This window comes from Ctenopharyngodon idella, chromosome 5, assembly GCF_019924925.1.
Source record: "Ctenopharyngodon idella isolate HZGC_01 chromosome 5, HZGC01, whole genome shotgun sequence".
In the NCBI taxonomy this organism is placed as follows: domain Eukaryota; kingdom Metazoa; phylum Chordata; class Actinopteri; order Cypriniformes; family Xenocyprididae; genus Ctenopharyngodon; species Ctenopharyngodon idella.
Genome location: NC_067224.1, coordinates 22,664,431 through 22,682,302, shown reverse-complemented (window position 1 = coordinate 22,682,302; position 17,872 = coordinate 22,664,431). Strand labels below are relative to the sequence as shown.

General features: G+C 38.3%; 1 protein-coding gene across 5 annotated transcripts in view; it reads right to left on the bottom strand.

The window, feature by feature from the left end:
* Positions 1-15,072, bottom strand: part of eda (ectodysplasin A) — a 41,434-nt gene extending 26,362 nt beyond the window's left edge. For 3 of the 5 annotated variants that reach the window (XM_051895034.1, XM_051895036.1, XM_051895037.1), the window contains exon 1: positions 14,522-15,072. In XM_051895034.1, the coding sequence (XP_051750994.1) occupies positions 14,522-14,839 (318 nt within the window). In that variant the 5' untranslated portion in view covers positions 14,840-15,072. The remainder of the gene's footprint in view (positions 1-14,521) is intronic. The other 2 variants (XM_051895033.1, XM_051895035.1) reach the window with 1 other exon arrangement.
* Between the last annotated feature and the right edge of the window lie 2,800 nt (positions 15,073-17,872).

Sequence of the window (17,872 nt, the reverse complement as noted above, 5' to 3'; positions counted from 1 at the left end):
ATACGAGTTTGTATGTGCTTGCATACAAGTATTTGCCCTCTTAAATAAAACCAGACCCTGGGCTCCATTTCCTCTCTATCTCTCTCACTCTCAAAACACATACTCCAAGGGTCGTGTGTCTGGTGCCATAAGTGGTTTGTAAAGTGAGGCGTTCCCGTTTGTCTGAAGTGTCCTGAGTGTTTGGAAGGATTAATACCAGCTGATGAACAGAATACAGCAGAAAAATGAGCAGCTGCAGAGGAAGAGAGAGAGAGAATCAAGGACAGCTTAAAGAAGTCGGTTCTGTCATCTGTTAGTCTTCACCTCTGAGCCTCATCTAAACCTCTCTGGATAGAGGGTACATGGTCTGTTTCAAGCTGAATCAATACCACACCACAAAACTACACACGCCACAGTATACAAACATGCACATATGCTAATACAGACTATTACATATGTACACACACATGCACACCAGTCTACACTACAGATTTGCTCTTTACCAACCACTTAACCATAGCCACACTCACTTTCCCCCCCTCACTTTCCCCCCAGCAAACAACATGAGACAGTGTTGTTAGTGTGCCCAGACTGAACTAGGCCTACTTTTGCATTTTGTTTGTGGATTTTTGGGCTAAAATTGCAGAATTCTGCAGAATGCATTTAAATGTACTACACTCATACTGGTAGCTGAAAGCATAATCATATTATCCAAAATATTTAATTAACAAACATGCAAGGGGTAAGGAATGTGTCAAGCTTTTGTCAAAATTTTGTGGAAATCTGCAGAGTTCTGCAGGCACAGATCCCATGTGGGCCTGGTCATCGGTAACAAACTCTTGCGGCTTGGACTGCGCACACAGATTCGTACGCATACATCACAAATATTTATCCCGAACTTAAGAAGGGAAACATGTAAGCAAGAGATCACAGAGGCCTCCACATATTTTTCAAGGATTACACGTCTCAGCGTGTGTGTTGTGCTGTGTTGTATGCAAACCATGACAGCTTCAAACAAAAGGCTTGGCTCATCAAGCACACACAAGAAAGAATGTCCCTCTCTCTCGCTCCTATTTTTGTTTTTCCTCAATCGTTCTCTCATTATTTCTCTTCTCTGATACCTTTTTCTCCATATTCATCCTTCTCATTCTCATGTTTGTTGCATGAGTCACTAGAGCTGGCTTTAAACTAAAGAAAAATTAACCTTTGTGTAACACAGATGAGGTCTCATAATGAATTCATGAGTAATGGTTGTTTTACAATAGAACCAACAGATATGGTAACAGTACTGTAGCAAATAACTTTGATTATACTCCAGCAAGTATAAAACAGTTCAACTTTCTGTACGTTATTTTATTACAATCCATCCACATCTTGAAGTTCTACACAGGTCTAATTTTGAACACATATTTATCTTAAAGATGACCAATTATGCCCTTTTACAAAATCTTGATTTTGTTATTGGGATCTACTAGAATAGGTTGTCATGCTTGAATGTTCAAATTTTACATTGTTGCAGCAGCTGTCAGTAATACTCTTGTTTAGTTCCGGTCTCTATGAAGCCCCTCCTTCTGAAAAGCGCAATGTGCTCTGATTGGTCGGATGGATCAGTGTGTTGTGATTGATCAACCGCTTTGAGTGTGTTTTGGACATGTCACACCCCTTACCATAATCGCATTAAGCCCGGGATACACTGCACGATTTTTGGCTGTCCCAGTCGCAAGATTGCCATCGTGAAACAATCGTGGCGATTTCTGTGATAGTGGCTCTTAATCGGTGGTCTTATGTCGTACAGTGAGAGAGGTTCAAAGACGGCTGTTTTCCTGGTCTTGCGACCAAAGATAGCCTATGATCTTTTTCTGACAGTGTCAGAAATTCAGCATGATCAACGCATAGTGTGTTTGCTGCTACGACCTACATCTACTGACCAGCCAATAAAAATGCAACATAAAAAATCAACGCGACATGGCGCTAAAACTTAAAACTGCTTACCTCAAGCTCTTTTCCTTGTTCTTTTGCCGCTTCCTTTTTTTTCAGCACACATTAAAACTACAACTGCCAAAGTGTGATTCAACATGGTCTTTTTGTTAACCACTAGCGCATGCTGATGACATTTTATTCTTCTATAGAAACTTGCATCGTAGCCTACGAGTCAATAGGTGTCATCATCGTACAGTCTACATGCATGTCGTACCCAAGTTTAATAGATCCATGTCGCACAGTGTGATAAAGTAATGATCTTATAGGATTGCTAAAATCGTGCAGTGTATCCCAGGCTTTAGATCCAGGGTGGACATGGCAACAACTAAGGCTGGGCGATATGGAAAAAAACATGATCACAATCATTTTTTCCATATTGATCGATCTCGATATTTATCACGATATATAATTTGATAATGCTAGCAGCTTTTTCTAGAAATTTGAGTAAAAAGTGCAAAATGCAAACACTGTAAATCAGTCATTATGCTACACATGGGACCATATTTTTGTACTCTCTATGTTGTGGCTGGGATGGTACTGTTTCAGGAAAACGTCCATTGCGTTTCCCACCTTGGTTGGAACGATGAAATATTTTGCAGACTGTCTAGGCCGGTTCACACAGAGCATATTTTTGCATTGTTTTTCTATGTAAACATGTTAGACAAATGCGTTAGACTGTAGCCCTCAAGTTAAAAGAACTTTTAAAAACGAGTCTTAAGAGCGAACTTTGAATTGCGTTTTCCACCACAAAAATGCATTCTGTGTGAACCGGCCTTTAACCTGCACTTCGTTACCCAAACCACTTCCAGTGACGTTGTGTTCCTTTTTTTCCAACAATTTCCTCAGCTTTAGAGGGTAATGCAAGTTCGGTTTGGTGTTAATTAGGGCATTCAAAAACAAAGCTTGTCAATTTCCAACTGTAATCGCTTGTATTTGTGATGATTATATTGCCCGTGTGTTGAAAAACAAAACAAAACAAAAAAACAGATTAAACACACTCGCTACAGACACAACCCAAAACGGAGACATTTTAGCGTTGTCAGCGGCACTGAGCAGAGTTTTGCTGCTCTAGTGGACATTCACCGTGAATATGCTATTGTTGTTTATTTCTGCCGTGTGAGACTGGAAGGGTAATCCATATCAAGTAAAAATGTCCAGAGCTAATTATCGTTATCGACATAACATTTTTCGAGATCTCGATATGATATAGTTACTAATGCAACTCAACCAGGCCTCGTCCTCTTTATTTTGCATAGCCTATGCCTTGAGCAGGAATTATTTCAATGAGGAATATTGTGAAGTATATGTTCCCAGAAGAAAACTTAAGACTACAATCAAGATGATTCAGGGAGTTCAGAAACGGTGCTTAATGATATAGAGAACAATTCCCTTTGGAGTGGACTTTGTGCTCTGTAACTTTGCAGACATTTTAGAAAGTTGAAAGCGTAAAAAAAGCATAATAGGTCCTCTTTAACCAATTTGGCAGCATGCCTATAGTGTATGACTTAATGCAGAGCACCAGCCCAAGTCAAAAAATAAAGAAAAAATAAAGATTTTATGTATGGGATACAACATAGGACGCACGTCATAAAGAGCAACTGGACAGTCCTCAGAATTTCTTTTGTGTTGCACTGAAGAAAAAAATAGTTGTAGGGGTTTGGAAGGACATGAAGGCAAGTAATTACAGAATGCAAATTTTTGGGTGAATTATTCCTTTAAAGAGAGACAAAGACTGATATTGCCACATACAAAAGTATGCATCAGCAGCAGACCCACTTTTTATTTATGAATATGTAATTTTGGAGATGTCATTTGGTTCTTGGAGACTCTTTTTAAACATGCCAGATGATTTCTGCTCCAAACACCACCCACCAACACGCATGCATTCACACACACACACACACACACACACACACACACACACACACACACTTTGGCTATCGTGATCACTCACAGATTCACACCATCATCAGTCTGGCTTTTTAGAACAAACATTAAATTAACATGTGATCTAGTGCCTTTCAAGAGAAATGTGTGCATACGTTCATACACATATGCACGCACATGTGCCTGGAATGTGCTCAGCTTGTTGTTCAATACTGGAGTTGCTGCTCCACCTTTTCAATAGATTTGTTTCAATAGTGTGTTGTTAATGCCAGACTTTAATGGCTTTATTAAAACACCTTAAAAAAGGAAACATTCTTTCACGGGAGACCTCAGGGATAACTCTTTTAAAGTTTCATATGATATGTTTTTTCAAGACATCCAACTTAAAAGAAAAGCGCCAAAAGGCATCACGTCAACCAATCATAGGATGAGAAAACCCCAAAAATCAACAAATAACAGAAGTTTCCTTGTTCGTCAGACAGTGGCTGCCCTGACCCTGACTTGAACGGGTGGATGATGCCATAGCGGGCTTGTCAGGTGGTCAGAAAAAGCAGCGCTGATCAAGTGGTTAGTATTTTACGTGCGAGTGTATGGCGATTCCGTCGAGGCTGGGCCGCACCTGTCTGCAATTTGGCACATACTCTTCTCCACCTGCTCTCTTGATTTATTCTCCCTCTTGCTGGCTTTGTTCCCCCCTCCTCTGCTTTGCCTGGTGTAAAGGGCTCTGTGTTGTGGCTTTTAAACAATTCCAATTTGGGACAAACCACAAACCACATGAAACAGAGAGAGCAAGAGATAGAGAGGCTAGTGAGTGGGTAAGAGAGAGAGCAAAAGAGAGAAGACATCTGCTCAACAGCTTGACGAGCACTCAAATGAACATACAGCTTTTGGATAGAAGGAAGAAGAGAAAGAAAGAAGGTGAGAAAAAGAGAGAGAAAGAACGAAGAGAAGAGTCAGACAATGTTTTGTGTCCATGTATGAATGAGTTTATAAAATCAGTTTTTGATTTCACCATATCCAAACCACTGATATCGTGACGTCACGATTCCTTTAATCAAAAGATGACAATACTTCTATGCCAACTAACTTTTACTTTAATGCCAGCCTCTATTTAATAATAGAATCATTTCATATGGCCTACATATTTATACAGCAGAGAAACATCCTTATGTACCCAAATTTATATTCATTTCCGGAGTCTTGCTAGATATATGACGCAGGGCATGGGTTTAGCCAGAAAAACATGAACAATCATCTGAGTCATCATAAATCAATGATATAATCTTGGCATGGCATCCATATTTCAGATTCATATCATTACAGCCTCACACAAATGTCACCATATGTAAAACAGCTCCATGGTCATGTAAGGGAGGCCGCTTGCAAAGTACACAGAGTTTTCTAACAAAAGGTTAACCGTTACATTTACACTAATTTCCTTAAACTATGCCAAAATGACCATCACAAGAGGTGTTCCAACTATATGAACGGAAAGCTTGCTATGACCTTAAGGTAAAGTGTAGGGGTTGACCAATAAAGGTTTTTTGATGGCCAATGCCAATATATATGCATTTATATTAGGGTTGCCAACGTTAACGCATTAACGCATGCAATTAATTCAAAATCCTTAACTGTTAAATTAATTTGACGCAAATAAATTAATGAAGCACACACAATTGTGTCATTTACAGTGCATTTAGTTTATTGTTGGTTTCATAAATAAACGTGACATGACTTTACTGGAGTGCCAAATTGCAGAGCTTGTGCAAACATCCACATCACTATGATCAGATGCTTTCTTACCTAGTATTTTCTCATCGTTGTCATTTTTGTTGTGTGTTTATTTTGTTATTGAAACAAAAGCGTGCAGCAAAGATTAACTACTCTCAGCAGCATGAACAGCGTCAGGATGTTCGCTAACAGTATATTGCTGCTAATGTATTTCAAAGTTCTTTTTACCCTAAAGGCGGGTGCACATTGTGCAATTTTGGCCACGATTTGGTCATCTGAAACACATTTTGAGAACCCTAAAAGATTCCTATAATCCTAGGCAAAAATCTGTAGTCTTTGATCGCTAGTTTGACATGTTCACCGACAGCCGATTAATGACCGTTGCGATCAAATTTTAATTCTGGAAGTGTCAGAAGTTTTGGCGCACAGTCCTGCAGTGTGACTTCTCCTACGACAAATGTCAAATTGTCTTCGTTTTTCAAGATAAGCCTTAATCAAAATTAACGCTAGAGATTTCTTTGTTAGCCACCATTTCAGTCCTGCATGTAATGCAGCTCACTGTCACCGAATGTGTGTGGGTTGATGTAAAACTCCGGACAAATTTAAGCGCGCGTCCGTTTTTAACGCGTCTTGACTGTCGTACAGTCTGACATATAGGACAGCTGAGATCCCACAGTGTGACAGGAGGATCATGTTCGTACAGTCTGGCAAGAAACAATCGTAAAGGACTATTATAAATCGCACAGTGTGCACCCGCCTTAAAGCAAAGAACGAAAAAGAACTTTGCTGTGAGTATATCAGGGTCTTTATTCCCTTGTGAAAAATTTAGAGATGGGGAATATTATATATATGTATATATATATATATTATAAAAAGAAGCTTCTCTCAAAGCTAAAACAATGAAATTCCTAATATTAATTCCAATAATTCCAAATAATAATACATTTATACTTTGTATTGTAGCACAGAGGTTACGTAAGTGCATTTATTTAGCAACCATTCGCAAACAATATGGTCGAGAATCATGTTTAGATTTATTATAATTCATCACAGAGATTCACTCATTGATTTAGTAGCAGCAACACCAAATCAGTGATTTTTTTGCAGCCCAGGGAGAGCACATGCGCACAGTTGCCAGATTTACAAAAGAAGAACACTCAGTAGAAAATATATCATTTTAATAAAAAAGCTCAGTTTGGGGATTTAAGCATTTGATATCTGGCAACCCCAAGAAGGAAAGATATTGGAGGCTTGTTACCTATGCAAGTTTTAGGACAAAGAAACAGCAGGCCGATATCACGACAATTATTTTTAATTAACTGACAGAAGCAGAAATCGTTATTGAAATCATTAATCATAACCTGCATCTCTGAATCAATAAAATGCACCTTTAACTAATTATTAATAGAGGTACACCAGTGTTTGGTGTAGGGAAAAACTGCAGACCTGGCAACCCTGGCTTGAACTGCGGGAGATTCGTAGGGTCAAATAGAGCCTGCTTTTACGTCACTATTTTTTAAACCGTTAATGCATTTTTGTCACATTTACTTGCCCTAAATTCAACACGAGAGATTTTTTTTTTTTTTTTTTTCACACAGTATGAGTTGCAGTCTGACATGTTAAGCGGCCGATAGTGAAAATAATTTCTTTAATTGGCCGATACTGATTATTGGCCGATACATCAGTGCATCTCTGATTATTATTGATATGCAAGAGGACAATACACTGAACAAGAAATCAGAATTAAGGGCACAAGTCAAGAACATAGTAATAAAAGAACATATCTATGATTATAAATGCCACCTTCATCACTCTTACTTCAGCCTCATCTGGATCAGAGTATTTTCAAACACACCCCATACAGATGTGCACGTCCACACATACAGATTAGAGCAGGTTTAGATTATGAGCATGTTATCACATATGGATTACATTATTGAGAACAACATTTCATATGATTCTCAGAGGACCATCAAGAATATGCTGGTAATGACTCCAAAAACAACACAAGCCTCTGCTCTCATCTCAAACCACAGGGAGGTTCACATATCACAGACACCGAGCTAGATTGTCCTGTTTAGTCAAGATTTCACTCATCTTCCCTTCTTTTTGTCCTCTACCTCTCCAAATGGACGGAGGTTTCCTCAAAGGCAACAAATGATCAAATACACCCACCCAGCTGTGCTCAAATTAATTTAACATACAACATCTTAACTGCTTTTATTCAGAGGAGTCATTTCAGTGGAGTGATAACAGGAGGCCTTGTCAAAATATACACACACTCACACATGACCTCTTGATCTCTAAGCTTAATGACAGATCATAGCCTGGTCACAGACAATAATGTTTGTCTGGAACTCTCTCAGTCGGTGAACCCCAGGGCGAACCAAACTCGTTTAGGATTCAACAGAGGGAATTACATTCCTGTGTAAAGACACATACTCGCACAGATGTCAACAAGGACGGAAACCACCAGGAAACACAAACCGCTGCGAAAAGTTTAAATCACCACAACAGAGACAAAATACAATATTAACAGATACAGACACATACACACATATACACACACCACAACAGAAAGACAGAGCATTCCTCACAAATGCCAAGCAGGACCAGAATAATGGGTGTTATTATACATACAACGTTATACATACACACACAGGCTCTTACAGACAGATTAACATGCGCACACAAACAAATACTAAGACACACAGGCCAGCAGACACACACGCTGGGTTACTTAGGGACAGTCATGCTGAAAATGGGGCAGGGTGTTCAGACTCCAGTCACAACCAATATAAGCTCACATTAAAAAAAACCTTTTTAAATTTCAAAAGCTTAATTTATTGTCAAAGAGGCCATTGATGTGTTTCCAGTTGTTTTTGAGGTGGAAGGCTTGTGTGAAGGGTCATAGGTCATGGTTTAGGTAGCATCTACCCTGGGTATGTAGCTCAAGAACAGTAAATAAGGGGAGATGAAGTCACACCCACCAAAAAACAATAAAAGCAACAGGACTGTGAATTTGGGCTGGGTAAAAAAATATTGATTTCTCGATTTTTATGAACCGATATTGATTCCTAAATCCCAATAATCAATCTTTTAGTCTATGCTGTTTTCTGCTGATGAATGAACAGAAAAGTGGAGCGCGCATCCCATACAATAATTTGCAATAAGCTCCGTGCTTTGTTACTTTCAAATTCTGTTCATTTTGTTCAGTTTTGATCACTGTTGCCGCCTCAGATCAAGCGAAGCGGCATTACGAAGCAGACATGAAGGGATCATCACTTCTGCTTTACTACTAGTTACAGCATGAAATAAACTTGAATGAACATCACAAGGTATGTTAAAAGATACAGTACAGCTTACCAAAATATGTATCATGTCTCATGTAATCACTCAATCAACCACAGAAAGACGTCAATAAATAAGCTTGTAATCAATGTCATGTAATGTTAAACTTACCTCAGAAAAGCCATTCAGTGACCATAAACTTGTTAGTCTACTAGAAGAGAGCATTTTGCTAAATATACGCACCATATTACATATTCATTATATATATATTTTTTTTACTGTTCTTCAATATTTAATGTATGATTGAATAAACCTGTTAAGTTTTTATGACAGCCACCATTTAAATATTTATATTTCAAAAAATGAATTGGAGTAGAAACATAATTATGTAATTATAAAGGTAGTATTATAACTTTATTATAAAAAAATCCATGTGTAAAGTGTTTGTATACAAATCAGTTAATTTTAACATTCAATATAGTAATGTAGTACCAACTGACTCCCTGTATATTTTACAGTAGGGACACACCGATACAACTTTTTCCAGAACGAGTCTGATACTGATACTTTCATTTTTGGTACCTGTATATTCATTGCATTTGTAATTTTTAAAAATATTGGGTATAGAAACCAGAAGAATATTAGTTAATTAGTTTTTAGGCTTAATTTGTTAATTAAAGGATATATATGTAAAGATATTTCATTCCATTATTTTCACGCCTAATTATTCCTGTTTAAATCATGTAACACTTTATGTTTTTACTTACATATGCGATTTAGTTTTAATCCAAATGACGCATGTATGCTGAGTGAGCGATCAGCAACCAAGAGCATGCAACAGAAGTGTGTGCGCTCTCTCTCTTTATCATCAGTTAATGTTAGTAATATGTTCCTCATTTTACTTTCTTTGCTATTGACATATTCGACCAAACTACAAACCTTCCAGCGATGTCTGTATAAAAAAGATGCGCTCAACAAACTCTGCGTTTTTCTCTTAACTCGCAACGGCAGCAATGCATGAATATTTAATTTGTTTAATATTCGGTTAATAAGACACATTTACTTCATAGACATCCTTCTCTGATATCTCCATTATGCTCTCTTGTCAATTTCTTTGTCTGGACACAAACACTGTACACGAGCCACGTGGTATTGGTTTTTGGTATCGGAGCATTTCAATGAGTACGAGTTCACGTGTACAGTATTGGGCCCAATGCCAATACTGGTATCGGTGCATTCCTAGTTTACAGCATTAGTTGAGAATTTTTTTTCCATGAGAAAATTTGTCATGTACTGTATATCTGATATATATTCAAATTAATCGATATCGAATTGGAATCGAATCAAAAGCATGTGAATCGAAATCGAATCAAATCCTGAAATTTGTGTATATACCCAGCCCGCCCTACCGTGAATATCTATCTATTTATTAATCTGAAAATAGTCTTTTTAGAACAGTATTTATCTGCCACAAAAGAGAGAAAGAGATAAAGAACATTTACATTATATTTTCTTTAATTATTTTAATAAATGTTACAATATTATTTTAGACAGTTCATAATTACAAAAAACAATGTATAATGTCATTGTGCAGGAATCTTAACAAGGGCTGCGCTTCAATGAAAAACAATTTGAACTGGTTCATTTAAAAGAATCATCCAAATGAACTGATTCACTATTTAGATTTTTCAATATTTTATGAGAGAACGAGAATGAACAATTTAGACAAACATTAATTAGTTCATTTAGCTAAAAACTAGAGATGCGCAATACAAAATCACAGATAAAGGCAATGTAGTGTGACATCGCTATATTGCAACTTGTTTAAAAAATAGCTTGTTAGTGGAAAAGCCATACTGTTATGAAAAGAGTTGAGCTACTCTGACACCATAGAATTCTATCCATTTAGTTTGTAAAAAAGATTAAAAAAAATAAAAAAATAAAATGTATGTCTGCCTGATCTGACCCTTAAAAAAAAAACTTTCAGTTTCATTTGTGTGACCTATTGTAGTCAGGTTGATTCAGTGATCTATCTACATTCATCCATCCATCCAATCATCATGCCGCTCTAATGTGTAATTTTAAAGCTTTGGTTCCCAAACTTACACACACATCTGTGTGTTGGCTGTTGTCTGGGACTCCTTAAATAGATCCAGCTGTTTAAAGTAAAGCCATTAAAGTCGTGCAAACATTCTGTTTCTTCAGAGCACAGCTCTCTAACACCTGTTTGGCTGAGGTGAACTCGCTCTTAGATCCCTCATTAGCACACACATACACACACACTTTTGCAATCAGTCAGACAGAGCAGCGCTCTGGGATATATAGTGTTAGCCATATCAGATCTAAGATGCTGATCAACAAGCACATTCCTTACTGCTAACTCCTCACTGCTAACTCAAAGGACAAAGGACTCGGGCTAACACACCGCGAGCATGTGAGAAACTTGTGTGTGTATTAGTTACAGCGGTAAATAGTTGAATGGAGAGTAATTAGAGTGTGGCTGACTCCATCCATTAATGTAATATCCTGTCGAGGAGGAATCCCATACCTACAAAGCTTAATAAGGAATAGTGTGTGTGTGCATTAGAGAGCTCACACTGCGATCTGGCCACATGCCATAATGCCTGAGAGAGAAAGAGAGAGGTTGATGGGGAAAATATTCCCTTCGTTTTCCCATACTCTCTCTCACACACACATAAACTCTAACAAAGGAAAGATCCCATCTACACTGTAAAAGAAAAGCAGGTCTGATCCACTGTAACAGGTATGACCTTCACTGGAGCACAAACAGAGAGATGGATGTGCTACAATGAGACGTCGATAACATTTTCATATCTGATAGAGAGTATTTCAGGTATGTAGGGATTATGACCAATAATAAATGGCCGATATGTACATTTTATACAATTTGGTCTTTAAAAATCAAACACCAAAAACAATCATTTTAAATGATACAAGTACGTTTAGGCATCACGACATTATAATGAACAGAGAGAAAGAGTTAGAAAAACTAGTATTTTGATTTGGTCAAGAAGATTACATTTAACAGTGTTATTAAATTACTATCCTTTTAAAATATTGACTTTAAGAATGCATTAGACAGCGACAAAGGTAAACTAAACATTAAAAGAAATGAGCATGCACAATTAAATATTCAGGTTTGACCGTTATATATATACACAATACTGATAGTACCGTTATTTTGTGCAACCTTATACTTACACCATGCACTAGTATTAAGTAATACCGTTTTGTCATAAAAACGTCAACCATACAACATACCAAAACAAATTTAAAAATGATTTTGGTTGTTTTTGTTTTCCTAGGGAAACTATATTAATTATAGCAGTTTTTACATGACAGCAGAGTGGTCATGTTGCACACACGCTTTCTCTCGCTCTGTGGTTTCTTGCATGTCATTTTTACTCAGAGAGACTAACCACGCTCACGCCTCCCTCTATCAATCAGAGTTGTCATGGTTACACGCCGCCTTCCGACATGCATCAGCGCAATACTCACAGACACATATAGGCACGCACATGCACACAATAACACCATGCCTAGCAACAATACTTTCAAGGTGAGTGTCCATCAGGGCCGTAACCACCATTGACATTGAGGGGGACAAGCCCCCCCCCCCCCCCCCCCATAATTAGAAACGGCTCGAAGCATCAGTTTAACATTGAAAGAGTGAGGTAAGATGTAAATAGCGAAATATTTAATACATCAACTGTTTTACATTAGAAATGTCAAAGACCGACAGTAACATGCATGCAGTGATGCAAACTACTTGACTTTTTTCTCAAATATGGCCGTTTTGAATTGAAAATTTACGTGATTCATATAATTCCTAACTGAGTGTGACGAAACGAGAAATGTTTTACGTTTTTGACATATTAGGCATACAAATAAAAGTGCATGTGTGTATATTTTAATGTAAATTAATGCAAATATTATTCGCTAATAGTTCAAACAATTATTTCTCCACTAGAATTAGACCTAGAATTTCATTCACTGTTCTATTTCTTTATGCTTTACATAAAAAAAAAAAAATTTGGTCCCCCTCAATGTTCAAGACATGGTGTCCATCACACACCGATGCCATGTGCACCTATGTAGGGCTGCTCCATACACTCTAAAATCACATATGAAAATTGTGGATGCAGTAATGGACAATTAGGATGACAACATCTATATCATTATCATAGTAAGCAAACAAGACAGTTCATACAGTTTATACAACTAACTTTAAGAACGAGATGTCTCTGCACCCTGATATTCACTTCAGAAAGGCCATAGTCGTACGTTAGATTCATTCATTCACTGCAGGAAGGAATCTTCTGTGTGTGTAACTCTACCTCCAGAATTCACCTCCAGTTATGTCTAATAAAACGCATCCCTGAGCCAAGCGCTCTGGATTCAGCACTAATGCACTGCCCGCGGGGTGAACATCAGGAAATGCTGCGACGAGCCTGGCCTTTTGCCAAAGGAATCAAACACGAGTTCGGGCCAAACCGCAGCGAATGCTAAATAAACAGCGACCTGTGCCGCCTGACAGTAAAAGTGCGTCTGATGAAGAGAACTCGTAAAAAGGACAGATGTTGTTTAAACAGAACAAATGTCCCCTGCAGGTGAACGATTCACAGTTACGAGAAGCTTGTTACTCCCGGGCTTTTGACGCACAACGTGAGTGGAGCGAGAGACAAATGCTCATCTAAATCAGTGACTGAAGTTTAGCTCACAAACTAGGTAGGTGGTTGTCATATCTAGGGGTTAAAGGGTTAAAGACCCTCGCAGGGAACTGAACCCCTGCAAAAGGCAATTCATGTGCCTTTGAGCAAAAGCCTTAAATGCAGATTGCATTTTTTTTTTTTTTTTTGTGGCTGAATGTGCATATTATAATATTAATATAATAGCATATTATACTAATAATAGTTATACTGATTACAACAAATACAGTGTAAAAGATCATTTTTGTTTTTTACATTAATTTTAACTTATCACAATTTTGTCATTTCTACTTAATTTTATGATTTTTTTTAAAGAAAGTGTTACATAAAAAAAAATGAAATGACCTAATCGCTACAGGCTGTGACTTTGGCACTTGTTTGATTTTACTTAAAGTTTAATTGCTGCTTTAAAGTTTTATTTTAGTGCAGTGATTTTTTGTGTGTGTGTGTGTAAATGTAAATGTGCTATGGCTCTTGAAAATGGACAAATATATCATTTTACAGCACTCACTCAATGAGAAATCATTATAACCTGAGACTTTCTGTCTCAAACAATTACTTGTTTTTCAATCCTGGTCCTATAGAAGACTAATAAAGCACTGCACATTTTGGATGTTTTACACATCAGCGCATTAGTAGATGCTCAAAGACCTCACCTGGGTGTGTCAAATAAAGGAGACCTCCAAAATGAACAGTGCTGCAACACTTCTGAACCAGGATTTATAAGCACTGACCTAGAGGAAGTGGACTCTAACAAAAGGTCTCCAAACACACACACAATCAATAGTCTGGGGTGCAAGACAATAAGAAATTCTCTTCTCAATAACAGAAGCTGAAGCAAAGTGACATGAGAGCAGGAAGCAAGTTTCGTTGCCTGCCTGCTCTTTGTGTAGAACAACAGATAACTCAGTAACTCAGTTTACCTGATCGTCTATTGTTGGGTGGTCGGTGTCCGGTAACCGGAGCACTGGCGCTGTGGCTTCATAGTGCGGGATTGGCCCCGTTGATGACACCTCATCTTTGTTTTTCTGTGATATTTCGCGTTTGAGCTCCGAGCGCAGGTCCAGGTAACAGAAGAGAGTGACGAGGTGCAGAGAGAGCGAGAGGATGAATAAACTCAGGAAGATTTTGCAGTTGTTGCATTGGCTTTGGCACTCACACGCCGCCTGCGTGCGCTCGCGCTCTTCCAACTTCGCCGGCTCGCGCTTCGGTACCATGGCTGCGTGCAGGTCAGTTAGCATTGCCGCTCATACCGAACTTCCTCGTCCTCTCAGCGACTGTTGGCTTAGGCTGGTCGCGGTGAGCAATCGCTTCTCTGCGGGCTCATCTGGCTTCCTGACCTCGGACTGCGAGGTTTCAGGCTGATAACCTACTGCGGCCAGTTCCAGAGACCGACCCCTAGCAGCTGATTGGCTGCCGGCGTGACGTCAACTCATTGAAAATCCTCCCGCGGAAAAGAGCGCGAGGCACTACGACTACGACATTCATCAGAGGACGCAAACAAACACAAATCATAGCGCTACCAATAGCGTCACACGTTCGCTGCCGATTACACAATATTTCCCATTTCGTAACCTCTTGAAAGGAACAATCTGTAAAAAATAAGTTAGCTGATGAAGTCAAGAGTTTTCTAATTCGTTTGGTTGTCTTTCTAGACCAGGGGGTTTTCAAACTAGAGACTCCCAGCATATAGGTCTATACTTAGGCTACATTTTAAACAACTAGCATTATTACTTTATATAGCTAATGCTTAATAAATTATTAATTAGAATGTTAGACATTAGTTAATAGATATAAAAATGTCATGAAAATCTTTCACAGACCCACCTGGAGATCCATAAGAGACCCCCAAGGACCCTTGGAAATCATGATTTAGATCATGATTTATTTATTTATTTTACTCTTAAACAATCTTGATCCTTCTTGTCAAACTTTCCCTAACCACATGTTTGTATATTAGGCTTACTCAGTGAGAGTGTGTGCGCATGTGTGAGCGTGCAAGTGTGTGAAGTTCCACATCTTTAAAGAGTTAGAACTGAGGACTGGTAGTGTAATTGTGGCATATGTTGAGAATCAGAGCAGACTGAGTGTTAAAAGCAGGACAGGACTGCCAATCAAACAAAAACATCAAATGACACACACATGCACAGAAACACACAAGCACACACTGCTTTTCAAACAACAAAATTATACACATACATGCACTCTAACTTACACACATTTATCATACTGTCAAGCACCAAAGCACACACATACACACACACACACCATATTAATTTAACTCCAAAATACTCGGTTATTTATTACAATCGCATGACTCTTCTGCTGTGTGCTGTTTGAGTAATAGTTTTCTATAGAAACCACTAAGGCTATTCTTTCTCTTGCTTTTTCAGACTTGTCACTCTAATAATGTGAAAAATAGTGAAAGTGGCAGCAAAAAGCAGGATGGAAGTGGCGGGATGGATGGTTTACGAAGAGATCCTGCAGGGATGTAACTACTTTGTAGTTGTCTCTAGGGTTTTTTTTTTTTTACTTTGAGTAAACATGATGCAGTATCATAATCTGAGTCAGCATTACTGCAGGCTCAGAGGGAAAGTCTATCTATAGAGCTTAATATGTAATTCAGAAGAAAAATTCAGTCCAAGGTTGATGGATGATATCTGACCTCTCACTTCATTGCTTTCTCTTTCTCTGTTCTCGCTCCACTCACAGCTGTGCTCTGTGTATTGCAGATCCTCTGTGACCTCATAAAGCTGAATCTCTTTAATATGGTTTTATATTAAATCTGGGCCGCTTTTATTCGACTCCAGACTCTTTAATCTTAAATCACTTAAATATTCACAGCTACACTGCTGCTGAATCGATTCAGCGCCACACACACATGCACGCGGTCTAGCTGTCTCACACTCAGGCGATGTCCTCTGACAATTCACGATAGAACTATAAACGCAGACATTACTAAATAATGTAATAAAAGCATCATTACAATAGCTTAACCCACCCAGAAAGTCTGGAACAAGTTCTAAACACACGAACGCATACGCTTTTACGCGCGCGCACGCGAACGCGCAACAACAACATTCGCCAAAACACACGCAGGCGCACATAAACAAACCAAAAAAAAAAAAAAAAAAAAATGCATCAAACCAAAAAAAAAAAAAAAAAAAAACTGCAGTGAATATTCAGGTATGGCTCTAAGACCCTTGGGCAGTTGAAATTAAATTATACAAATTAACTTAACAGAGAATTCAGCCCATTCGGATTCCAGAGAGGCTGGAATCAGGGTGCTAAGAGTTTAAGAAAACAGTAATCACACACACACAGAAAGAGAGACACGTGTAGACGGTTTGTTCTAGGTTTTTGAGGAACAATTATTATTAGTAAGGCCAGTAGCTTACAAAATGTAGCACATAGTAACAACGGGAACCATCCTAAAGATGAACTTAATGTTAAAATATGATTGCTTTATTTTAGTGAGTGAGAGAACGTTCCTGAACTTTTTTTTTTTTTTTTTTTTTTTTTTTACAGTTTACAGAAGATTAGCTAATGATCAAACCATAAAATGTTTCGATTAGTCCTCCTTGTGAAATGCGTCTCTTGACCTTTTTACGAATAGCTAGGCCTATTCTTTTCACTACAAAAAGGAAGACAGCGGTATTTACAGTATGAAGTAGAGGTATACAGTGAAGTTGGTAAACTGATGCTGATCAATCTGCAAGATACAAGATACATTCAAACCTCACACACTATGAGAAAACACTACCTCCTACTGGCTAAAACTATTACCACACAGGCCTATAAAGGACGTGCACTAACATTTGACGGGTAAATAAAAGAATGAGTAGAAAATGATATACATGGCTCATTGGTTTGCCACAGTACAGTCTCAAAGTCCGTACATGGAGAACTGGCATCAGAATCAGAAAGATTCAAGTCTGTGCTCATGCAGAACATCCCGGTAGAAGTTTAGATCGTGGAGGAGATCATTTCAGCAGGAAAAAAAGGCCCACTGAAGCAGCAGCATGAGAACAGATCCAATGACTCAGCTCACAGACTTTATCTATCAGACTTCAACACTCACAGAAAACTGATGAAGCCACTGAGATAAAGGGCAATGTCTTCAACAAATGGATAAGCAGACCCAGCTGCTGTTGAGTAAATTCTACCTGACGACTAACAACGACCTGGATAACTGAAACAATACAGAGAAATGAACACACACATATGCAGAGGAAACAAGTTAGATGTGTTTAACCATCTATTAGGGTGACCAG